The 26,406-nt window shown below is 48.0% G+C and overlaps 1 protein-coding gene and 1 non-coding gene across 2 annotated transcripts in view; one reads left to right on the top strand and one right to left on the bottom strand.

Annotated features, from left to right (window-relative positions):
- Positions 1 to 3,984: 3,984 nt before the first annotated feature.
- The window catches only part of WDHD1 (WD repeat and HMG-box DNA binding protein 1), a 73,166-nt gene continuing 50,744 nt past the window's right edge, over positions 3,985 to 26,406 (bottom strand). The window contains exons 20-26 of the mRNA XM_083167283.1: positions 19,717 to 19,859; positions 18,922 to 18,978; positions 18,798 to 18,841; positions 15,842 to 16,006; positions 14,493 to 14,614; positions 5,609 to 5,744; positions 3,985 to 4,741 (exon numbers count right to left, since the gene is read on the bottom strand). Coding sequence (XP_083023409.1) covers positions 4,547 to 4,741; positions 5,609 to 5,744; positions 14,493 to 14,614; positions 15,842 to 16,006; positions 18,798 to 18,841; positions 18,922 to 18,978; positions 19,717 to 19,859 — 862 coding nt within the window. The 3' untranslated portion in view covers positions 3,985 to 4,546. The remainder of the gene's footprint in view (positions 4,742 to 5,608; positions 5,745 to 14,492; positions 14,615 to 15,841; positions 16,007 to 18,797; positions 18,842 to 18,921; positions 18,979 to 19,716; positions 19,860 to 26,406) is intronic.
- Positions 11,447 to 11,565, top strand: LOC146051341 (5S ribosomal RNA). The gene has a single exon (XR_014466734.1). It is a non-coding gene; the product is annotated as a 5S ribosomal RNA (ribosomal RNA).

Raw genomic sequence — 26,406 nt, 5'->3', positions numbered from 1 at the left:
GGGGGGGGATTGCCGGAAGGGGGTCGGGGGTCTGCAAATTGCGGGGGGGGGGGGCGCGTGGGTCCGCGAATCGCGGAGGGGAGAAGAGGGGCGTGAATTGTGGGAAGGGGGGTCCGCAAATTGCGGGAGGGGGGTTGTGGGGGTCTGTGAATCGCGGGAGGGGTGTGCCGTGAATCAAGAGAGGGGGACGCAGGGGGTGTCTGCGAATCGCGGGGAGGGCGCCGGAAGGGGATTTGCAAATTGCGGGAGGGGGGTGTGTGTAGTTTGCCAGGCGGGGGGAGGTGATGTCAAGGGGGTGGTGTGTAGAACACTGGTCTTTTCCCTAGGGGGAACGTTATACACACCGGGGATGAGTGACAGATCTGGCTAAATATATAAGAGATATTCCAGCCTCTTACTGCTTTAACTTGTTTTATAACGGCCTGCCTCCTGATCTAGATAAATAGATTAGCTGCATTCGCCACACTATCTAAAAATCAACTCCACGCCGACGTGGATAGTGGGGGTATGAAAAGTTTGCAGGATGCATACCGCTGCGCTCGCCACGCGTTGATAGTGGGGGTGGCGTTAACAATGGGGGTGCATTTAACATAGTAATCACCCATCAGGGTGTCTGTACAATTAAAAATTGGGTCTGATCGCATCATACTGCTGCATAGCGGCAATAATAACATGGTGCAAAGGTAGACAGTGTAAAAGGTCGAACAAGATTTTTTGGTACTTGTGTATTATCACGGCGCCCACGATTTCCATCGTAGGGCATTGTACGACCAAAAATCGGTCATATCCCATGCGATGCGACCCGATTTTTAATTGTACACCCACCCTGATGGGTGATTACTATATTAAATGCCCCCCCAATTGTTAACGCCACCCCGAAGCATGGCGAGCGCAGCGGTACGCGTCCTCCGACCTTTTCATACCCCCACTATCCACGTCGGCGTGGAGTTGATTTTATATAGTGTGGCGAGCGCACGCGGATTACTTCACATTCGCTGCGCTCGCCACGCTTCGGGCTCGGTGGCTCGCTGTGCTCGCCACACTATTCTATTCTCAACTCCACGCCCTAGTGGATAGTAGGGGAATGAAAAGGTCGGAGGACGCGCACCGCCGCCCCTCGCGGGCTCGCTGCGCTCGCCACACTTCGGGTTGGCGTCTATCGTGGGGTGACGACGGGGACATCTATAAAGTGAAATGGGTCATATTGGGCCATTTCACATTTTTCACATTTTTTCAGGATTTCAATGTTAAAAAATCTTTTAACATTGAAGCCTATGGAAAAATCGGGGGCATCGCGTCGGGACCTATGTTAATGGTCCCGACCGACGCGATGCCCCCGATATTTTACCTTTCCCGACACGATTTCAATGTTAAAATATTTTTTAACATTGAAGCCTATGGGGAAATCGCGGGCATCGCGTCGGGACCATTGTTAACGGTCCCGACCGACGCGATGCCCCCGATATTTTGTCCTAGCCGGCCAAATGGACCTGATTTCAAAGGAAATCGGGTCCATCGTATGGATCGTGTACCTTAACTTAAAGGTACACGATCCATACGATTGTGGCCGTGCTAGGAAACAAGTACCAAAAATTGTATAGTCGGCTCTTAAAAGCCTGAAATCGGGACCCATCGTATACCTTAATTAGTGGTATACGATGCGACCTGATGGGCGCCGTGATAATACACAAGTACCGATTTTTATTTTTGGGTGTCATTTGTTTAACCATATGACCCAAATTAGTAGAAATGTGTATACTCACGTGCTCGCTTCACTCGCCACATGGTAACTACATGCAATTGATAGCGACACTGATAGTAAAAGTTGAAAATACAAGAAAAATCACAAAAAAAATAAAAATAAAGTGTCAACCATGTCTGTCCACCTTTTGTACGTCAACCTCTGACTGTAGTTCTAATCATCAGTTCCCTGGAGAAACGCTATGTTTCTATATAAGCAATGCCGGCACATGCACAGCTGATGACAGAATTACAGGTGGCGTCTGAGCAACACTCAAAGCTGCCTGCACTCAGTCAGTCCCAGGTCACTGCAGCAAGTTCTCATTCAGGGGCGGGTGTATCAAACCTAGGAGACAGATACAGTGCCAACCAATCAGCTCCTTTCTTTAAACACAGCCTGTAACGCGGCAGATAAAAGCAGTTTGGCGGGTAATTTCTCTCCCTGTGGCTTGATAAATATCCTCCAGAGATGGCAAATGATGGCGATGGATCACAGACCACAGCATTGTTTCCCAACCCCAATATCTATGCTTGAGCACATATTAAATTAATATTAAATCAAAATAACTCAGGCACCAATTAAGTCATATGTGCTAAAGTGTGGCTATCCTGTGTTAGTATGGTTACGGTACATCTGTTAGACCACACACTTAGGTCGGCCAGTCATTAGGTCGACCACGGAAGGTCGACATGGGTCGAGGTCGACATGAGTTTTTCACTGTTTTTTTGACCCGAATGTCGACACAGTCGACATGGACACAGTTGGGGTTGAACTGCAGCCCCTCGCTACGCTCGGCACACTTTTTTATTGTCCCACCACGCCCTAGTGGATGGTAGGGCATGAAATACTTCCTGTCGGCACATGTCGGCTCAAAAAACTCATGTCGACCTTTAACCCGGTCAACCTAATGACTGTCGACCTAAGTGTGGTCTAATAGATGACCGTTTCCTGTTAGTATTAGTGTGCCTTAAGAACAGAAGTTGGGAAACACTGGGAGTGTCTTATGGGTAAAGTATAATGCAAAACAGCCATTTAGGAAGAGCGGACATGTAAAACGCCTATCCTGGAAAGGATTATCTCTGTGGCTGGCACTACTGCAATTATACGACGGGTCACTAATTGTTATTGAGGGAAAACTTTGCAAAGTTATTTTAACCAGTGCCAGACGGCCAATTGTATACATACTAGATGTGGATTTCCTACAGATACAGAGCGGGTCTACGTAGCCGGTGTTCCTGACGGTCTTCCTATAGCGCTATTGTACTGCAGCAGAATCTGGTACTGTTGCACCCCATACGCTGCTATTTTACACAATTACACCCCGTCCTTGTTTTATACAAGGAAAGGATAACACTGCTCCTCCCCTCTATGGGGGGGGGGGGATGCAAGTGTTTTGTGGGTACTCTTTACTTAGCACGGCGCCCATCGCGGGCATTGAATGCACTAAAAAAAAAAATCGGGTGCGACGCGACCGACCGCGATGCCCGCGATTTCCCATAGGGAACAATGTTAAATGTCTCAATTGACCCGATTTTCCTGTTCAATGCCTCAATTGACCCGATTTTTCCATAGGAAACAATGTTAAATGGCCCACAGAGGCCAAATAGGCACCCTGAAGTGTGAAATGTCCCCCCCAGCGAGCCCTGCGAGGGGACGCGGACAGCTGTGAAGCCCGCGAAGGGACGCGTTTACCTGTGAAGGTATCCGCGTCCCCTCGCTGCGCTCGCCACACTATTCTATTCTCAACTCCACGCCGACGTGGATAGTGGGGGTATGAAAAGGTCGTAGGACGCGTACCGCTGCGCTCGCCACGCTTCGGGTTGACGTTGATCGTGGGGTGGCGTTAACAATTGTGGGGGCCATTTCACACTTCAGGGTGGCTAATTGGCCTCTGTGGGCCATTTAACATTGTTTCCTATGGAAAAATCGTGTCAATTGAGGCATTGAACATGAAAATCGGGTCCATTGAGACATTTAACATTGTTCCCTATGGGAAATCGCGGGCATCGCGTCGCACCCGATTTTTAGTGCATTCAATGGCCGCGATGCCCGCGATTTTTTTACCTGCGATGCCCACGATCAAAATCGTGGGCGCCGTGCTAGGTAAAGAGTACCGTTTTGTGTCCCGAGGTCACTCGTTGGCACCTAATGGTGCAATTTAAGCATAGCCCAGGGAATGCCGAGACAAACTAATGTATACGTTGCTATGGGTATTTATGTGAATCAAGCAGCCAAGTAACAGGTCATTGTACAAATCTTTATTTACAACACATTCAACCTTTTCTTTAACAATGTATCAAATACATAAAAACTAGATTACAGAACAAAAAGGGAAAAATATAAAGTTTCACATTGAATAGAAAAACAGAATTGTTGCACCAACACGTTAAAAATTGGACCAATACACGCGTGTGCGATAGTGTCACAGGACAAAGCACACAACTATCATGGTGACAAGGATCTGTGAAATGTCACTTGAAGACTGATCAAAATCTGAGTGTACAGTAACAATACTTGCAATATAATTTTACTGCGAGTGTGGTGTGACCAGGCACTGGTTTGGTAGAGGTCTTGGGAAAAGGTTTTAGCTTGTTTATTCGGCTGGACTAACCTGTCATCAATCCTGTTGCATGGGATGACTTACAAGTGCTGGCAGAGGTCAGTCATAGATCGGCGATCTTCATAACCAAATCCACTGTTTAAGGCGAGTGAAGAACAAATGGAATCTTCTAAGCGGTGAGGATAAAGTCCGTCCACCATTCCGCTCACATATATAGAAGAAACAAATCGGTCTTAAAAACCACCTTAGTCCTTTTTAAACGCAAACGCTGACAACTTGCTATTGGTGGACAGATCAAAAGACTTGCGCTTTTTCCCCGCAGTGGCATCCTCCGGCGTCTCTCCCTCTGGACTTTCCGCTGACTCTCGATTCTCCTGCTCTTCCCTTTTCCTCTTCTTTGCGTCTGTGGAGTCGTCACCTTTGGCTTTTTCTGCCCACGTCTAATAAGAGACATAACATTAGATTTTTGCATTTCATTCTTCGGGCAGTATTTAATGTAAATATTAATGATGTGCAGCAAATCCTGTTTAGGATTCGCTGCACAGTCACTACTGCCCGCCACGTTCCGGAGCCTCGCTGTCTCCAGTATTCAATGAGGCAGGGCCTCGCTGCCCCTGACCTAGAATTTGAGCTCCTGCGGTGGCAGGCAGGGAGATGGAAGTCCCCCTGCCTGCCCCAGAACGTATGTGGGGGGGAGGTGGGCTCCCCGGGAGCCAGGCAGCACAGGCTGCCCCCCCGGGGGGTGCCAGCAAGGGACCGGGTATTCACTGTACCCGATCGTGCATATGTAATGATCAGGTGCAGTGAATATATGAATATCTAATGAGCGGCTCTCGGCCCCCTGCTGGCTGCTCTGTGTAAAAAAATAATAATCATTTTTTAAATGTAATATATATTCATGTGCTATAAGCACATGAATACAAATAGCATGCCCCTCAGAATAAAATTCCTGATTTTCTGACACCAAATGTAAAACAATAACAACTTTAATTTAAAAGTTCACCTTCCACTTCTCCATAAAAAGATAGCGATTGCTACTCGGTGAATCATGGCGAAAATAACCTTGAAATGTATTCGCCATCTGGTCATTGAATAGGGTGATTCACTTTTTTAGTAAAAAAAAAAAAATCACCTTACAGCACGAAAATAGCATAAAATCGCCGTAGAACATGGCAAATCAGCCTCATTGAATACTGCCCATAAACTCTCCCAAAATCCAACTGATCTTCACACGCTGGGCATTTCCCTTGGTACAAACACATTAGCTGGACAGCTCATTGGCACATGTACAAGACCTGACCACTCACCATCCTCTCCTCGTTAGTTAGTGCCCTGAATCGGCTCATCCCCTCCTTAATAATTTCAGACTCTTCAAGCTCGGAGTTCTCAGACAGGATGCTCTTCCGATTGTCATCCAACCAAAGCTGGAAGCCAGTTTTGGGTCTGTATAGAAAATGAAAACGCATCATGGTCAGTTCTTACCCCTGATTATAAATAGTGGCACCTGCAGATACATTTTACAGCCGTTTCAGGCAGGAATGGGAAGTTGGTGGAGTATATTCTGTAGTAATCTGGCCGGAACACTAGGAAGATTCCTTGAGCACAGACCGGATCTCCCATTGGCAGAATGCAGCCAGATCTTCCTGCCGGCACCCTACCACCCTGCAATCAGCTGGAACGTGCAACAGAGACATATCAGCCAGGACAAACCCCACTGGTCTGATTGATGGAGTACATCAAGGACAGTTGTGTGGACTATTACAATTGACTCCACCAGCTCCTCACTAATCCAAGTAGCAACCATCTATTCCATGGGTCTTCAAACTGTGGCCCTCCAGATGTTGTGAAACTACATGTCCCAGCATGCCCTGACAATTTTGGCATGCTCTTATAGGAAATAATGTGGCAATGCATGCTGGGACATGTAGTTTCACAACATCTGGAGGGCCACAGTTTGAAGACCCATGAATTCAAAGAGAAGTTGTAGGAACTTTATCTTTATCTCCGTGACTCTAGCAACTTCCATCTAAAAGGTGTACAGATGGTGTAATGGTTAGCAATATTGCCCCACAGCGCTGAGGTCATGGGTTCTATTCCCACCGTGGCCCTAACTGTGCGGAGCATTAGGACAACAATGGCTAGGTAGACAGTCAAAACGTTGACACCGTTATTTTTCCTGTATGTTGCCAAGGACACTGTAATGGTGCACAGCGGCACCCTCTGTGCACTTGCCATGCTTCAGGAACACTATTTTTTTTCTCCCTTTACGCCCTAGTGCTCGGTAGGGCATGAAATACCGCCTGTTGGCACATGTCTGTTAAAAAAAAAAAAAACAGGAAAAATCCACGTCTACCTTTTGACTGTCGACCTAGCCAATATCAACCTAATGTTTAGGTCGACTTCGTGCCTGCATATCTTCACTGGACTTTTCCACCGAACCACTCGCTCAAGAGCATTACAGTACTAACCAATCAGCATCTAACTCTCATATTACAGGCTGCCTTTGCAAAAATGACATCTAGGAGCCAACTGGTTGGTATGTTATGTCTCTACACAGTTAGAGATCCCCCAGAGTCATCTGGAGAATTCCAGAAAGCTGGCCATGTGGTTCTATGAGAGTAGTACAGAGATGAAGAAGAAATGACAAGTTTTCCACTTCGGGATTCATTCACAAACAAAACAGTGATGCAACATTGTACAAATCCTCGTCTCCGGCCCTTTCATGTCTCCACGCCCAGTTATATTAATGTCAACCCACAGCGTATTCAAATTAAATCTTATTTGTTACACATGTTTAGTGCCAGGCGAAAATCTGCTCCGAATTAGGGTGTGTACAACAGAAGTCCTGTGTCTGGGACAGACACACATTTGGCGGACTGGCACCACCAAGATTGTACCCCTGAGGAAGATGGTCATTTATTGCTTACTATTATTATGTAAGAGTCTTAAAATAACTGTCCGAGTCATCTTAGGGAGAGACACAGCGCAAGGCGTTTCCTGGCTGATCTTATGCAAGTGAGAGGGGATCATGTACATCGGAGCACAGACCAGGGATTTCCAAACTTTGTTGAATCATGGCGCCCCTGAGTACCGGAATATTTTTTCACGTCATCCCTAGGCCAGAATTTCCCCAATGATAAAATCAGAAACAAATATGAAAAGAAGTATAAATTGTGTTTATAGCTCATTCTTAGGGTCAATTATAAGGCAACGGGAAGGATTCGCTTCTGTTTGTCCACAATATGCCAATGACATTGGACATAAATAATTAGAATTAGTCATGGACCACCAATCCAAGGCAGCCGAGGGTGGCACGGCACACAGTTTGGGAACCACTGGCATAGACACCTCTATATTAAAGGGTATGGATCATTTAATCGACATGCATTGGTCGACATGGCTCATGTCAGCAGGGTTGGAAAGTTGACACAAGGAAGGTAGACAGTCAAAATGTCGACGTGAATCTTTCTTCTGCGGCAGACGTCAGGGGCCAGAGGGATTACATTGGGTAGAGAGTGAGGTCACGACCTTTCCAGCACCAGAAAGGATAAAAAACTTCTGGACTGCCCAGAGACAGCCCTGGCTCCTCCCTCCTCTACCCCGCCTCCTAGGCTAGCTTACTTTCAGTTTTGATTGTGCTGGCAGGAGCCAACACGCATTTTGAAAGGGCTGCTGTTAAAGCAGCTTAAACTTCGTTTTTAATTTTTTTTTTATTCTTATTTTTACACTGACTGGAGTCAGTGACAGAGCAGCAGCGCTGGGGGTCTTTTAGACCCCTGCACTGCGCTCCATCACCCGGGACCCGGCAGCCCAACACCACCCACGTGGCTCCCACAAGCGGAGGTGTTCGGCTGGCTCTGAAGCACTGGAGAGCACAGCCGCGATGGGGACCGGGACATCAGCGGTGAGCACCGCTTACAGGTAACGTGCTCCCCGCTGGGAGCGCGCGCGTGCGCATTTCTAATGGCGGCTGAGCAGCTCGGCGAGGGGGATCGCCGGGCTGCACTAGCAAGCGGCAGAACCGCCGCCTCTCGTAGTGTTGTGCACTCTGTCCCGCTGGACCACCAGGGAGACTTTGAGTGTGGGCAGTGGCGTCGGTAAGCGGGGCCGCCCGGCAAGCGCCGGATCCCCGCCATTTTACCGGCGCCACATGAGTCATTTAATCCCGGTGGCCATTTGCTAGTAGGGGGAGGGAGCCTCTCCTCACACAGCCCCTCTCCCGGAGACAGGAGCTAGGATGTACCCACGTGGTTTCCAGCCCTGATCTCTTCCTGCCTGCCTGCTGCAAGTGTAAGAAGGACACAGAGAGCTCTCTGCCAGTCTGGAGTTCCATCTCTTCACTGCCGGGCCATCTGGGCAAATCCCCCCTGTACCTCTCCTACTGGAGCACAGGGTACAGTACTTTATGCTTCTGCCGGCCTTTGTGCTTTGCGGAGCTCAGTGCCACTTTATTATTTGCATTGTGCTATGTCTCATAACTGTGTTAACACCATCACTGCATGTCAGAAGTATAGGTGTTAGCTGTACCAGTTTAGCTGCCTCTTGTACAATCTTAGAGGACAGCGATAGTGACACAGGAACTCCTATATTGGTGTCCTGCACACATTGCAAGGCTGGCCCAAGTACCACCGGCCAGCCTGGGCATATGAGTATAGCCTGATGGCGCGGCTACCCTTTCAAAAAGGGACGCCATTGTAAGGACGGAGTCCATGGTACTTTCCCAGCTATCACGCGGTTCTGACGGTCATTTTAACATACTTGCCACCATTGCACGCTGCTGGAGGCTCCTGACTACTAATGCCAGGGCTGTGCTCAAGCTTGTCCTGATTAACTGCATATTGAATGCAGCTGCTCCCCCAGGTTCTGTGTTCAGACAGTGGGGTTTAGAGCATAGTGGGACAGTATTGGGCTGTATGTAAATTAGGTCATAGCACTCCTGTGTTATATACCATGCTGTTGTTGATGGCCTGTGGCAGCTCATCTCCTTATACTGTCTCCCTTATCCAGTGATTCTATCTCTGGTTACCTATACCTACTCTCTCTCCCTGAGTGTGTAGTGTATATATTGTCAGGTGGAAAGTGTATAACTCAGTTTACATTGTCTTCTGTGGCCTTCCCTGATGTATTTTTCCTCTGTGACAGAGATCGTTAGATTTCTGCAATAAGCCTCTAATTGTGCAATGTGTATCTGCTGGCTGACAAAATAAAAACCCCTTCTTGCTTTCTTCCAGAAAGATACTGTGTTCTCAGATTACAGTTTATGGGGGGACAGTTTGCTGCCAGCTAGGTCATACAGAGGACAGCAGGAAGTCTTATACCCTGCTATCAGAGTGACACAGAGGTCACTCCATTAATCAAAGGCAAGGGCAGCAATGTCTAATGCAGATAGCATGACTTGTATGTTACTAACTCATGAGTTAGCAAAGTTTTCCATAGCAAGTCAATTAGAAATCACAGTGTGTGCAGCCATTACAGTTCTGGTCCAGACACTTAGTGTAAGACACCTCTGCTAACTTTCAGCAACGCTCCCGTCTCTTAAGTAGACAAGGCGCACGGCTATAAGGATTCAGTCCCCACAATAGCAGGGGTTATTTCATGTTCTGACAGGGCACTATGGCAAACGTCACCAACGGTGGACTCTGAAGTGTAATTTCTCCACAGGATAACCTTCGGTATTCCTGGTCATTGGAAGTTGGAACATTGCACTGTCACATATAGAGCTGGTTGTGGTGTGTACGCACAATACAATCCAGTGTGGGATCTGACTATGTAGTCGGATTTACATTCGGATCACATGCATGTAACATGCAGATCGCACATTTGAGATAATTTGACTTAGAATTCCTCCAGGCCTCTAGTAGCCTTGCACCCCAGCGGGGTAGCATTTTTGGGAGATGCAGCTGTGGAGGTGCAGTACGAACTGTGTAATGGTTAACATTACTACCTCACGGCACTGATGTCAATCTATATTCATAACACACTGGATATGCCCAATCTCGTTTGAGATCACATGGGAACACCAGCTGTTGTAGATAACATGGGTTCCATTCAAACAATGCCATTACCCTAACTGTGTGGAGTTTATGTATATTCTCCCCGTACTTGCGTGGGATTACTCCAGGTACTCCCGTTTTCTCCCACAAACAATTCGGTTTGTCATTTCTTATGGTTCTCCTTTAAGTTATGTTAGCGGAGTAACACTGGCTGTAGCTTTTATAATTAAAAGCTAATATGGCCTTGACTATGCATCCCTTCAGGGACGCAATCTCACTTTGGTAGAAGTTTTACTGGTTGCCAATGTTGACGGCCTTGTTCATTTCAGCGCCACCATATGCTATATACCAATATGTTGCCTCTTAATCTGTACGACCTATTATATAGGGGTACATGAATGCATATGTTTATGTTTGTAGGCATTTGTGTATGTACATGTGTATATATATATATATATATACACACATGTACATACACAATATATATATATATATGTGGATTTGTAGCAGGTGTCCGGCACTCACACTGACATATATATATATATATATATATATATATATATATATATATATATATATATATATATATATATATATATATATATATATATATATATATATATATATATATATATATATATATATATATATATATATATATATATATATATATATATATATATATATATATATATATATATATATATATATATATATATATATATATATATATATATATATATATATATATATATATATATATATATATATATATATATATATATGTGTATATATATAGCGGTGCTAGGTCAGCATTCTCGCTTCTTACATTCAAACAGCGGTTCGATATAGTTTCCTGTTTGTTTGTTTTCTAATGTATCTACATACACATACATTATAACCAAAACTGATCCTTTTGGTAAATCCGTGTTTTATACACGCAACAGTACATCTTAAGGCATAGACTGGATAATGCTATTATGGAAAAGATGCTTCGGTCTTGAAACCTAAGTGAAAAAGACAGTCCTGTGGGATTTCTGCAAGGTAGAACCTTGGTTTCTAGGTCACCCTGTGCAGGTCCAGTCGGGTGATGCAAAAAGGGTGGTTTGTTATCAACCACTAGGGTGACACTCTGAGTGGGCCTGGCTATGAGCCTACGGCCACACCACCCTGAACACGCCTGATCTCGTCTGATCTTGGAAGCCAAGCAGGGTCAGGCCTGGTTAGTACTTGGATGGGAGACCGTCTGGGAATACCAGGTGCTGTAGGCTTAGGCCTCCCGCTTCTTCCAATGGGTGCAGCGCAAGATCCCGGCCTTGTTGGCAAAACTATACCGGCAGATGGACCCTCCCTTCGGAGGTGTTCCTGTGGTTGGTAGGCCATTGGGGTGGACCAATGGTGGATTGATGGCTTTGCGTCACATTTACCAGGTCACCCTGTATGTGTCCAGGTCTCGAGACCCTGCAGGTTACAGAGTCCACGCTCTGTAATGTCAGTCCAGTGGCTATTCGTTCGAAGGTAGGCTTTTCCCCATTTTTGCTCCTCCTCAAAGTAATTTGTACATTAAAAGTGGAGGTGGGGGCACCTTAATCCAGGAGAATCTGGTTCTCGGATCTGTGAACCCTGTTAGGGGGTCTCTCTTATCTGTCTGCCTCTGGGGCCAGAACTGCTCACAGGGTTGTTAAGACAACCTTATTAAGAGCCACGGGATTTAATTCAATCCCAGAATTTACCGTTTCTCTAGGGTTTTGTCCTTTCGGTAGAAGTAGTGGGGGCTGGCCTCCGCCTGTTTTCTTTAAAGGAACAGGGCTTGGCTCTCTCCTTTGTATTCCACAGCCTATGAGCTTTGTGGTACGATCTCCGCTCATTCTGGCAGGGGTCCTGCAGATCCAACCTCTGGTTGTTACAAACATGGTGGTTTGATAAAATCTTTCTCTGATTCTTTAGGCCCTTTAGGGCTCTTTACAGGCTAACTGGGACAACGGTTTGCCTGTTGACCGTTGCTGCTGGGTGTCTGCCCGGTAGGCTCTGTCAGGTCATTCGCCCTTCATGGTCTTTCATTCTCATAGAACGGATTCTTTGAAACATTACTTTACACCTCACAAGGTGGTTCCTGAATTTCAGGTCATCCAGGAGATAGTGATCCCTGCCCTTTGTAGGCCGGCGGTCTCTCCTAGGCAGCAATCAACTGGAGATGGTCTGTGCTTTGCATGTCTATGTACATCACGCTGTAATACTTTGGCCATCTGACTCTCTCTTTATCTACTAGAGAATTCATAAGAGGGGCTGGTCTGCTACCATGCAGACTATTGCCAGCCGATATCTGCGGTCGTTTATCAAGCAGGATTCCTTGTTCACCTCACTCCCCGTTCTTGCAGGGGTACGGGCTCATTCCACTACATCTGTGGGTGTGTTTCGGGCTTTTACAGGTGGTGCAACGGCAGAGCAACTTGGCAAGGCGGCAACTTGGTCGTCTGCCAACGATTTCTTACGCTTTTTTGCGTTTGTTATGTTTGCCTCTCAGAACTCGGCATTCGGCCAGAATATACTGGCCGCGGCACAGGCGCGTCCCCACCCTTAGGTGACTGCTTTAGGACATCCCAATGTAATCCCTCTGGCCCCTGACGTCTGCCGCAGAAGAAACCGAGATTTATGTCTTACCTGTTAAATCTCTTTCTTCGAGGACGTCAGGGGCCACAGGGATCCCTCCCTGCCGCGCCTGCTTCATGGTATTGAAGTTCATAGTTCCTCCGTTGAGTGAACTTAGTTAAAAGTTCCTTTGTTGAGGTACTTATACATGTCACAGTTATGGTTCCTCTGTTGAGCAACCACACACACATATATTGGTTGAATGTGTTACTGTATGGGTTTCTCTTCCTTCTATCTTGTCTCCTGCCTGGCTTTGGGAAAAACTGAAAGTAAGCTAGCCTAGGAGGCGGGGTAGAGGAGGGAGGAGCCAGGGCTGTCTCTGGGCAGTCCAGAAGTTTTATCCTTTCTGGTGCTGGAAAGGTCGTGACCTCACTCTCTACCCAATGTAATCCCTGTGGCCCCTGACGTCCTCGAAGAAAGAGATTTAACAGGTAAGACATAAATCTCGGTTTCACCTTTTTTTGCCCCTAATGTCGACATGGACACTGGGTAAGTGCTTCGAGTGATTTATATTCTCCCACCACGCCATAGTGGATGGTAAAGCATAAAATACCGCCCGTTGGCAAAAAAAAAAAAAAAAAGGACCTTGACAATGGGAAGTTTGACAATCAAAAGGATGACAAGAGTTTTTCACGTTGTTTTTTTGTCCGGAATGTCGACACGGAAATAGTCAGTGTTCCGTGTCCCCTTACATGACTCACTGCGCTTGGCACACTCATTTATTCTCCCACCATGCTGTAGTGCAGTGATGGCTAACCTTGACACTACAGCTGTTATTGAACTACACATCCCAGCATGCCCTGCTACAGTTTTACTATTTGACCATGCTGAAACTGATGCAAGGCATGCTGGGATGTGTAGTTCAACAACAGCTGGAGTGTCAAGGTTAGCCATCACTGCTGTAGTGGATGGTAGGGCATGAAATACCGCCCGTCAAAATGAACACCTGAAAAACTCACGTCAACCTTTTAACTGTCAACCTTCCCACTGTTAACCTAATGCTTGTGTCGCACTTCCAACCGCGTCAACCTATTTTATGTGTTGACCTAAGCCATGTCGACGCAAAGCACGTCAACCTAATGACCATATTAAAAGTCACACTCACGTATGTGATCGAGCATTGGATGTGTAGGAATAGATTCTCTATAGGTTGCTTGCATACACAAAGTGAGGGGGAGACGACCAGGCTACTGGGGTGCACGTATACTGCAATGTATATAACGTGTTAGTGTTCAATCTAGCACCCGCCATCTTTGAAAACCCATGCAGTTCCTATTCCCTGCCTGGGGTGTCGCTGTCTGCTGTGGTGTTTCTAGCACAGGTCTGGTTTGCATATTAGTGCTGATATACAGACCACACTGTGCTAGAAGCACTACAGCAGACAGCGACACCCCAGGCAGGGAAGAGGAACTGCATGGGTTTTCAAAGATGGCGGGTGCTAGAATGAACACTATATATGAGCACAGCAAACTTAACCGAGCAGACTGGGTAGAAAACAAAAACGGACATTAGACCGGCCATCGGGACGAGGGGTGGGGGTTCAGCTTACCTTTTTGGCGCCGTGTTCTCCGGTGTCGAGCTAAGAGTTGAGTCCGGAATGGATTTTTCTTTATCTAATGTGTGTTTCCCGGTGGATACAGGCAGGATACCTTGAAATAACGTACTCTGGCCCTAAGCAAAGAAAAACATAGCTCGGGTGTGATTCCCAACAAATAACAGAGCTCGTTGTAACTGGAACATCAACTATTGCTGCAAAACTAACACTGATTATATTTATTACGCTCCGGTCCCAGCGGTAATACATGGGGAATGGATTAATAGGTCGACACCTGAAAAAGGTCAACATAGGCAAAAATAAAAAATAAACCATTTCTGCAGTCGACATCTACATAGTATTAGTGTACCACTATGCTGGGCACACTATACTCCTTCTATAACCACTTGGATCGTGAAGTGTGGACAATTCAGTTAAAAATTTTTTTTTTAAAGTTGACCTCTTGATTGGATTCCTAATAAATGGTCACATTCAGCAGTATACAGATGGATACAATATATACATATATCTCACTACTGTATATAGCTTATGTACAGCATCAGAAGAGCTCTATCTTCTCAGTTGCTCCTTGCACGGTGTCATATTTTTGAGTGTCCACACCCTAAGTCACTGGCTTGGATCTATCAATTTGAGGCAGACACTAGGGGCGAAATATCATTTTTTTCCAAGGTTTTTTTTTTTTTGGTAAAAAACGACTGAAAATCGCACATGTAGTAAGGTGCAAATTGCGGTAACATTAGCATATTTGACCTTCCGAGAATAAAAAAAAAAATTTGCGCATTCAAAATAGTTTCCAGAGGTTTTCTATGAGAAAACATCAAAATCGCAAATGTAATAGCACCATTAAAATAACCCCCAAAAAATTAAAAAAAACGACCACCGGTGATTTTGTCCCCCCGTATTTTTGCAACCAGGACTGGTCCATGAGCCTGGTGCTGGTTTCTTAAATACAGGGAATCCCCACTTTTTTCCCCTGTATATGGGGAACCAGGACCGACGTAACGACACAATGGGGGGGGGTTTGTAACAGAAATCTGCACATTTCCGTTACTAAAAAAAAATTTGGTCAGAAATTCTGACCTTGTTATTAAAAAAAAAAAAAATTGAATCCGCTTCCATCTCGCACTAGGAATAGGAGCAATTGTGCAATTGGACGAGTATACCAATGCACGCCGCACTCAGTGCTACTGTAGCTTCCACAATGCAGGGAAATATTAACAGTTTATGTGATGAAATGTAGTTGACATTGTTCCATAACCCTTGTGTGCAGGCATTGTACAATACACATTGCTAGCTTTAGAACATGGCGCATCTAAAGAACAGAACAGTACTGTGCAAACTACCTTCTTGGGCTTGGCTCGTGGGTTGAGCGGCTTTATCACTACAGAACTGGGCTTGCTCGTCGCCTGCTTTACCGCCACCGGAGGCTTCTTGGGCAGTTTACCCATGTTATCCAGGATACGTGTGGAGTTGCCAGCCAACGCCGGGCTTTTCTGACTTGCGGATACCTTGTGATGTACAGAAAGATGACATATTATAAGAAATGCTTCAGAAGGGACTAAAAGAGTGATCCATTAACCCTGAGTGCCAACAGCTTTGTGAGCGATGCGCAAAATATCTGCAATAAATGCCGGCGTCGCTCACATTTGTTATATAAATTCAAATAAAAAAAAGGTGTGTAAGCAAACATTGTATTTCCTATATAAGGTAACCGTGACACGCCATTACGATGAATAAAAATGTTTGCTTGGCAATTTTCACACCAATTTTGACAAACTCACTTGGCACTCAAAGGGTTAATTATGCACCACAGGGAAACACAATAGGCCTGCAGTACTGGACTAGCATAGCCTCACGTCAGGAGGAATATAGAAGGAATGAGATGATTACAATGTAATTCAAGTATAAAGATGCTATTTAAAAGGTAACATACATTTTGATGCAGGAATAGTCCCTGATTTTAATGGTAGACTTAAGGCCCCCATACACTGGGTCCAACTTGTCCTTAGGACAAGTCGAACCAGTTTGCCCTTGAAAGACCCCCGGCAGCTGCTTACGATTTGGCACTTGATGTTCCAAATTATACGTGCAATAAATCACATGCGATTTATTGCATGTATATCCCTGGGGAGCTGACAGGCAGGGGAGTCCACGGGGCGGGCAGCTGGGTACCTGCGGCATGTGACAGGCAGCGGGGTCCTTGCGGCGGCGCAGGAAGAACTGCTGAATTTGAACACACTGGCCGGACGCGGATTGGCTGAGTTTCAGCCAATCCGTGTCCGGCCAGTGTTTTCAACACTGCCCGGACCCTGCCCCCACCACTAGCTGGCCGGACCCCACAGCCCATCCCCCGCCTAATGGGAAGGAGGTCCCAGGACGGGTGGTCGAATGGCCAGCAGGTCAGACCACCTGCTCGTGTCCGATTCGCACGGGCCCGTGCATCGGACCTGAGGGGACATCAAACCGAGCCGATTTCACGGCCCGATTCGTCACAATCATCTGAAATCAGCTCGTTGTATGGGCACTTTAACTTTCAGTCTTCCAATAAAGCAGGGAGTCTGCCTGCAAAACACGTGCCAAGCATCACCGGTACTCTGTCACCACAAGGTCACTCATTGCAGCAAGGTGTTCGGCCATGGAATACATGGCCAGTTTACGGAATCTAGGGCAGGGACGGATGTGCATGTTCAAATATTCTCTGTAAAGCTCTGCGGAATATGTGTGCGCTATAAAATAAAAAAATAAAAACTACATGTTACATCTGCCCCACCTGCAGTGCAGCATGTTTTTGCCCATTTGTTTAAAAAAAAAAGTGCTTTGCACTCTGAATAACCCACAAACTCCTCAACACCTCCAATTTCTACTGCAGGTCGTCTTCAGTGAAGGTCATTAAAGCTCTCCCCGACAATAAGTGCTTGGCAGGGAGCGGTGTATTACATCTGCAGCATGTTTCCTTTGCTGAATGCCCTGCACAAGCGGCAGCCACAGTGTCTGCCGTTATCTACGGACAGGATCCTTGTGTGACGTATTTGAAGGCTTCAAAATGAGATTTCTTCAAGTTGATATCATGACTCATCCTTCATCTGACATCTAGTGTAATAAAGCCAGGGACGGTATTACTACTGTGCATAAGCCCAAGCAGCCTTCCCCGCATACGTAAGGTATGAACATCGAGACCAGATTAACGGACTGGCGCAAATTCTATCACCATGGCGATGTATGCACCGGATTTGCACCATGCGGCCGACTGGCAACGCACCTTTGAATTAATTTTTTACAATGTAATGCGCTGACTCATCACTGTCTCTGTGTCGTAGTATCGGCTATAACCTTTGGGAGATCCAGTTGATTGGTCGACAGTCAATAGGTATTAGGTGGACAAATGAAAATGAGGTAGACATTGAGGTGTATTCAATGCGGCAGTGAGGGGGGTTTGCATTGCAAAGATGGCTTATTTTCGATGAGGCAACGACATCCTCGCCATCCAAGCCTCCCTCGCCGTATTCAATGTTTGGGAAAAATCCTCTCCTCTCCCTTAAAAGGCGAGGTCCGCTGCATTTTGTGGCAAGCCCCACCTTTTTGATGGCCACACTCACTGTTTCCACCTTGCTGAAAAGAACCCGCGAGGTGGAAATGGTGAGTGAAGGGGAAGCGATTGACTACTCTGACGGGGAGCTATCAGCGCTGCTCACCATCATAGCATTGCATACACTCTATGGTCTAGGTCAGTGATAGCTGGCCCTCCAGCTGTTGCTGAACTACACATCCCAGCATGCCCTACTACAGTTTTAACATGCCTGCTTGGATATGTAGTTCAACAACACTGGTCTAGGTCGACATTGACAGATTAATGGTTAACACATAAAAAGGTAGACATCAGAGCCATGCGAGGTATTGCGGGCCCTCGTCGGCAGAATTCAACAGACATCAAATCCTCTTAATTTTTATAAAACGCCTTTTCAAGAGTCAACCATTTTAGTTATGACCTTTTTGCTTGTGTCGACATTTTGTCAATGTCGATCTTTTCATGTGTCCACCTGTCGACCAATAGTGACATTTGGATTTACCCAAAGGTTAGCGATGCTACCGTGGAACAGACTTCGTGGAGCCGTTAATAAGTCAGCAGAATTAAGCGACACCTTTATGATGAAGTTTACGATGACCAGGACGGTGCAATGTAGATGACCAGGACGGTGCAATGTAGATGACCAGGACGGTGCAACGCAATCGCAGTTCTAATAAAAGCTTAATCACACAAATGCGACACATCTAAAAAAAACTAAAAGCAAAAGAAAGCACCTTGAAGGGGTTGACTCTGCCTTGGCTGCTGGACACAATTGCCCCTGAGGAAAGAGAAGAGAAGATGGTGAGTTCGTCGGTTGGAGAACACAAGGCCAAGCGTGGTGATGGAACAGCCGCTTACCAGACATTGCAGCGGGCTGTTCAGGCGATGTGACGCTCCTGTTGGAGAGCGTTAGTGCTGTGAACAGAGGAGGGATACAGTTACACCAGCAAACATTGGGTTTCTAAATCAGACTTTGTTGGCCACACCTGCAGCAATATAAGCCTGCTGGGATGGAACGGGGCGGAAGGCAACTCAAGCCGCCATCCCATCTGAGTCGCACTCTATGCCTATATTCATACACAAGGGACAATGTCTAAAGACACACAAAGCTATATATATCAGTGCTGGATGTATGTCACAAAAGTGACTCTGCAGCGGCACCAACATAAATAGCGGTATTCCATGGCCTAGCAGCGAACATAGAAGTTTGCCTGTTCCCTGACGTGAGGTGGAAACGGCGAGTGTGGCCATTAAAATTACGAGGCTCGCCGGCCTCTCACGGTGAGGATTTGGCCCTTACACTGAATACGGCGAGCATGGCTTATTTTCAGTGAGGAAAAGCCATCCTTGCCGTACAAACTCCACTTGCCGGTGTCATTGAATACTGCAGGCGCGAACAGGGTAAGGGACACACGCATCTGCATCTGACTCCACAATGACAATAAGCGATTTTAACATTCACATTGATTACAACATAATTGGACTTGGATATAACAGGTGATATGAAAGTAGGAGGGCGGAGCTATGCATATATCATCACTGCTATTGGACAAGTGATTAGCATATACAACATCATGTATGGTCCCGTCCTCCTACAGAGGGCAGAGTGGTAACTGCAGAAGTAATGACCCCAGAAGTGGTTCTGGAACAGACCTGTTTTTGCTTTCAGTTTGGGGGTTTGTGCAGACTCCTCTTGTTCCGGTTCCTCATCGGCATCTTCTCCATTCATATCCACGTCCTGTTCCTCCTGTACCACTGCCTTTGGTTGTCCCCACTCTGTGGAAGACCTGTTATATCTGGAGGTACAACACAGTATCATGCTTAGTTATATTTAAAGGAAGCACGTATTGTTTAATTTAAATATCAACGCTATATCTAGAAATATATATTTATGTTAAAGGGCTTTATTTAGTCGCTGCAATTGAACAATCTATTCAGTAAAGTTTCCATTATTTGCCTTCTCTTCCCCATAATACCCTCCTGTGAATTATTGGAAACTTCTCCGGTACTTGTGTAGTTTCATGGCAGCAGGCTAAGCTACGTTGTCAGCGTAGCCCAACGGCTGCCTAGTGTAGTGTCCCCGCGGCAGCCCTGCGTAGTCAGCATAGTGTCCCCCTCAGGCAGCGTACTGTGCTCGCGAGCTGCAGCTCTGTCCCTGGCAAGTGTAGTGAGCGCCTCTCAGACTGCGCCAGATCCCCAGCGCTGGCGGACACTGGCGGAGAGGCGATCATGCGGGTGCCGGCGGAGAGGCGCTCCATCTGCCTGAGAAGCACGAGCGTCTCATACGCTTGTGCATCTCAGTAATTCTTGGAGCAGGGTACAGCAACCCTGCCTGTGTGTCTCGGGCACAAAGGGGGGGGTGGTGGTTGCAAGTGCGTCTTATACACAATAAAGGACACATTTGCCAGTGCTCCATGTTACATACTAGCAAAAGCCTTCTTTTTCAAACCCCCACTATACACATCAGCCCGAAGCGTGGCGAGCATTACGCGTCCTCGCGACCTGTTCATACCCCCACTATCCACGTCGGCGTGGAGTTGATTTTATAAAGTGTGTTGGGCGCAGCGAGCCACCGAGCCCGAAGCATGGCAAGCGCAGCGCGCCCTGCGAGGGGACGTGGAAAACAGGGATTTTGTACTTACAGTAAATCCTTTTCTCCGAGTCCACAGGTGTCACTGGAGTTACACTGGGGAATAGAAGGCGACCACAGGGAGCATGGGCACTTTAAAATAATTAATCAGTGTGACCAACTCCTCCCCTTCTACTTCTCCTCCCAGGCAGTCATAAAGATCGTGCCCGAAAGGGAGCAGAAAGATATAACACACATCCGAGAGGAGGTTCATCACAACATAACATCATTCAATACGTATAGTAGAAAAAGGATATATATATACATATGAAAAAACAAACACACACACACAGAGTCAAACCAGACGAGACAGGTGTGTAATAACCATGTTTAAATAACCCTGACAAGGGAAAACTCCAGAGGTTACCCACAAGGGACCTAACACTGAACATAACAGGTGGAGAACAGCGCTGAGGTGGGCGTCCAGTGACACCTGTGGACTCGGAGAAAAGGATTTACGGTAAGTACAAAATCCCTGTTTCTCCTTCATCCACTAGGTGTCACTGGAGTTACACTGGGGACGTCCCAGAGCTTTCAACCCGGGTGGGTGAGCGCTGAGATCCCCTTAACACAGAGCGGCCAAACTGAGAAGCTGGTGCCGCAAAGGTATCAAACCTATAAAAGTGCACAAAGGTGTGCCGACCCGACCATGTCGCAGCACGACAGAGCTGTTGCAAGGAGACCCCCCGGGCAGCCGCCCATGAAGGACCCACCGATCTGGTGGAGTGCGCACCTATGTTAGTAGGAGGCGTCTGAGCCTCAGCAAGGTATGCCTGACGAATTGTCAGACGGATCCATCTGGCCAGCGTTTGCTTTGAAGCTGGCCATCCACGACGCACTGGGTCGTAGGTAACAAACAAGACATCCGTCTTGCGAAGAGAGGCCGTGCGAGAGACATAAATCCGAAGGGCCCTCACCACATCCAAGGACCTATCCTCAGGTGAAGCCTCTGTGAATACTGGAACCACTATGGGTTGGTTCACGTGGAACGCTGAGACCACCTTTGGAAGGAAGGAGAGACTGGTACGGAGCTCCGCTCTGTCCGGGTGAAACTGGAGGAACGGTGAGCGACAAGAAAGCGCCCCCAGTTCCGAAACGCGTCTGGCCGAGGCCAGAGCCAAAAGAAGAACCACCTTCCAAGTGAGATATCGAAGATCCACCTCTTCCAACGGCTCAAATATCGATGACCAACTCTAGGTCCCAGGGAGCCGTAGGCGGACGAATAGGGGGCTGAAGCCTCAGCACCCCCTGGAAAAAAGTGTGGACTTCCGGAATGAGAGCTATACGTTTCTGGAAAAAAACTGAAAGTGCTGAAACCTGCACCTTAAGTGTATTCAGTCTAAGTCCAGAGTTTAACTCCTCCTGTAAAAACAGGAGCAACCGAGCCTTCTTGAACAGAGTGGGGGACACTCTGCGTCTTTCGCACCACGCCACATAGGATCTCCAAATACGATGATAGTGTCTGGAGGTGACTTCCTTCCTGGCCCTCATCATTGTAGGTATCACCGCCCTAGGGATACCTGCATGTCTCAAGATGGACCTCTCAGCAGCCACGCCGTCAAATGTAGACGTCCTAAATCTGGGTAGATGAAGGGACCCTGACTGAGGAGGTCCTCTTGAAGAGGTAGCGGCCACGGCTCGTCGATTAGAAGATCCGTCAGGTTGGTGTACCACGAGCGCCGGGGCCAATCCGGCGCTATCAGAAGTACTGTTACCCCCTCCCTGCGAATGCGCTGTAATACCTGAGGTATCAGCGGAAAGGGAGGAAAGAGGTAAACGAACTGGAACGGCCAAGGGGCGACCAGAGCGTCCACCCCTGCGGCCTGAGGATCTCGAGTCCGCGCGAAGAATGTTGGGAGCTGGAAGTTGTGGCGGGACGCCATCAGATCCGCCTGCGGACACCCCCAACGATGTATTAGGGACTGAAATACCTGAGGGTTGAGGCACCACTCCCCCTGGTGGGCATGTTGCCGACTTAGAAAGTCAGCCTCCCAATTGTCTACTCCGGGGATGAACACCGCTGACAAGGCCTGAGCATGGTTCTGAGCCCAGAGGATGATCCTGCTTACTTCCTTCATCGCCGCCCTGCTCCGAGTGCCGCCCTGTTTGTTTATGTAGGCGACGGCTGTGGCGTTGTCGGACTGAACTCTGATTGCTCTGCTCTGCAGCAGGTGTCCCGCCTGCAGAAGAGCATAGTAGACTGCTCTGAGTTCCAGCACATTGATGGAGAGTAAGCTCTCCTGCCTCGTCCATAAACCCTGGAACTGGTGTTCCAGCGTTACCGCCCCCCCAGCCTCGAAGGCTGGCGTCTGTGGTGAGGAGAGTCCACTCCCATATGCCGAATCTCCTGCCCCTTTGCAGGTTTTCGGAGTTGAGCCACCACAGCAGAGACAGACGGGCTCGAGGAGACAGGGTCACCCGCTGCTGAAGATGCAGGTGAGACCCTGACCACTGGTGAAGGAGAGACAACTGGAATTGGCGCGAGTGGAAGCGGCCATATTGTACCACCTCGAAGGAGGACACCATCTTCCCCAAGAGTCTGGTGCAAAGGTGCACCTTTACCTTTGGCCGTCGCAAGACCGACCTGACCAGGACCTGCAGGGACTGAACTTTGTCGGGCGGTAGAAAAACCTTCATCTGCTGGGTGTCAAGAATCATCCCCAAAAAGGAGAAGACGTTGGGACGGCTGTAGCTGAGACTTTGCAAAGTTCAGAATCCACCCATGACTGATGAGAGTCTCCTGGGTGAGCCGTATGTTGGACAACAGGGCCTCCCTCGAACGATTCTTCAGAAGAAGATCGTCCAAGTAGGGGATGATGGTAATCCCCTGTGCCCTGAGGACCTCCATCATCACCGCCATCACCTTGGTGAAGACCCTGGGGGCCGATGAGAGACCGAACGGCAGGGCCTGGAACTGCCAGTGTTGTTCCTGTATAGCGAACTGGAGGAAGGCCTGGTGAGGAGGCCAGATGGGGATGTGCAGGTATGCGTCCCTGATATCCAAGGATACCAGGAACTCTCCCTGTTCCAGTCCCTGAATCACCGACTGCAGGGACTCCATCTTGAATTTGACCGCTTGTAGAAACGGATACAAATCCTTTAGATTTAGTATAGGCCTTACCGAGCCATCCGGCTTCGGCACAAGTAACAGACTGGAGTAGTATCCCTGAGTACGCTGATCCTTGGGTACTGGTATCACAACTCCCGTTGTCCGCAGCTTGTTGATTGCTGACAACAGAAGTTGCGCCTTGTCTCCTGAGACTGGGAGACCGGTCTTGAAAAACCTATTTGGAGGGACTAACCTGAAATGGATTTTGTAACCCTGGGTCACCAGATCCCTTACCCACGAATCCTGACAAGACTGCAGCCAGATGTGAGAGAAGGACAGCAGTCGGGCCCCGACTCTGGGATCCCCCAGATGAGACCGTGGACAGTCATGCGGTTGGCTTGGAGGACTTGGGCTCCTGGACAGCTGCCGAGGCGCCTCTGCCTCGTCCTCTGGAGCCTCTAGATGGAGCTCCGCCTCTGGAACGACCTCTGAATCTGGTCGTAGGCCGAAAGGACCGAAAGGAGGGCCTTTGAGGAGTCCTGCGTGTAGTTGGAGGAGCCGCTGAGGGAAGGAAGTGGGACTTACCCCCCGTTGCTTGGGAGATCCACTTGGCGAGCTCTGGCCCGAAAAGAACCTCCCCATTGAACGCCAGGGCCTCCACAGCACGCTTGGACTCTGCGTCAGCCTGCCATTGGCGTAACCAGAGAGCTCTGCGAGCTGATATAGATAAGGCCGAAACCTTGGCTGCAACCATGCAGACGTCAGAAGAGGCGTCTATTAAATAATTGGATGCCTCCTGGATCTGTTCAGCCAGCTGAACAATAGAAGCAGGATCAGAGCCCTCACGGACCTCTGTTAGGATCTGAGAAGCCCATACCCCCATGGCTTTATTTACCCAGCACCCGACCTGGGCCGGACGCTGAATAATTCCAGCTGCTGAAAAAATGTTCTTAAGGGTTACCTCCAACTTACGGTCAGAAGTATCCTTAAGAGTGGTTGCACCCGGCACCGGGAGAACCGTCTTTTTGGACAGTCGTGAGACTGAAGAGTCCACTACTGGAGGAATCTTGACCCTCTTTCTACCCTCTGGTGGAAGAGGATAAGCAGCCAGAAACCTCTGAGGTACCTGGAATTTTTTATCAGGATGATTCCAAGCCTGCAATATATGTTCATCCAACTCCTCCGCTGGGGGGAAGGTGGGTGACTGCCTTTGTCTCTTTCCAAAGAAAGAAGGACGAGCAGGAATGTCTGTGTCATCTGACACCTTGCAGGCCACTTTTACCATATGTATAAGGTCCTCCAGACCTGGAGTGGCTGGGGCCGGCTCTTGCGTAACTAACGCCTGAGCCTCAGGTTCCACATCATCATCATCATCATCATAATTATCTGGAAGGGCAAATTTGCCCTCCTCCAGATCAGGCATATCATCATACTCCCCAGAGGGCTGTAATACCCTTTTCCTGAGTAAGGTAGGGGGATTTTGCCTAGAAGATGAAGCAATGGCGCCCTCTGCTGGTGTCAAGGCCTTTGTTAAGCTCTGCACAGCAGAAGTCAAGGAAGCCTGTTGAGTTCTGGAAGTCTCTCTGTCCTTTTGAGCTGCAGAGAGCTCGCAAGCTAAATGAGACATCACATCAGCTAATTTTGATGCCCAAACAGGGGTATGAACGGGGGACTCTGGAGCTGGGGGTAAAGCAGCGCATTTATCACATACAGAGTCTCCCTCCTTAGAAGGTGTAAATTTAACAGCACACTTCTTGCAAGTAACCCTCTTGGAGCTACCCCCTGCCATGGTTCAACAGAACACCCAGCAATCACCACACACTACCAGACTGATCACAGATAGTAGGTATAGGATAGGCAGCAATATATTATGCTGGAAGGGAGAGACAGTGAAAGTAAAAGAGCTGTCACAGAGCTTTGTACAGCGCTATGGCATATACCTAGGAGCGCTATAGCTCTAATTTTGAGACACAGCCCAAACTGTCTCCACCTAGCTCTAATCCCCACTGTAACTCACAGACCGGATAGAGCGTTCAGCCGGACGGTCACCAGGGGACAGGAATCGCCCAACTGCAGTCAGGATAGATCTGCAGCGCAACTGTGGAGCCTCCAGCAGCGTGTTCAAACGGCGCCAAATGTCCAAGATGGCCACCGCGACTTGCAGGAACGCTGGGGTATGCCAAGGCCTGCTGGGAAGTACCGCGCGGTAACTCCGCCCCCCGCCTGGCAGCTCCGTCACCCATAATGGCGCCAGGTTTAAAAAACCCTCTGCTGCACCGCCGTTTGTGTCCCTGACCTTCCTCTAATAGGAAGGCAGGGTAATACTCACAGTGCTGCGGCCATGCCGTCGGCGGTGGGGCTGGGGGAGGATCGGGTGCACGCTGCGTGTGAGCGGCGCCCGTTACAGCTCCAGAGACGGTGGTCTCTGTCAGCCAGGGAGCCGGGCGCAAACCCTTAAGCAGCAGCCGGCTCCCTCCGGCAGGCTCCCACGTCGCAGGCAGATAGTAGCAGCAACTATCTGCCTGTCCTCAAAGGCAAAACTTGCTGCTTTATGCCCTAATTATCAAAAAGCCCAGGAGAGGAGCCAAATGTGACCTGCTCCCTTTTGGGCACGATCTAAGACTGCCTGGGAGGGGAAGTAGAAGGGGAGGATTTGGTAACACTG

Source organism: Crinia signifera, chromosome 12, assembly GCF_055691185.1.
Source record: "Crinia signifera chromosome 12, ASM5569118v1, whole genome shotgun sequence".
In the NCBI taxonomy this organism is placed as follows: domain Eukaryota; kingdom Metazoa; phylum Chordata; class Amphibia; order Anura; family Myobatrachidae; genus Crinia; species Crinia signifera.
This window is presented reverse-complemented; position numbering and strand designations above follow the sequence as displayed.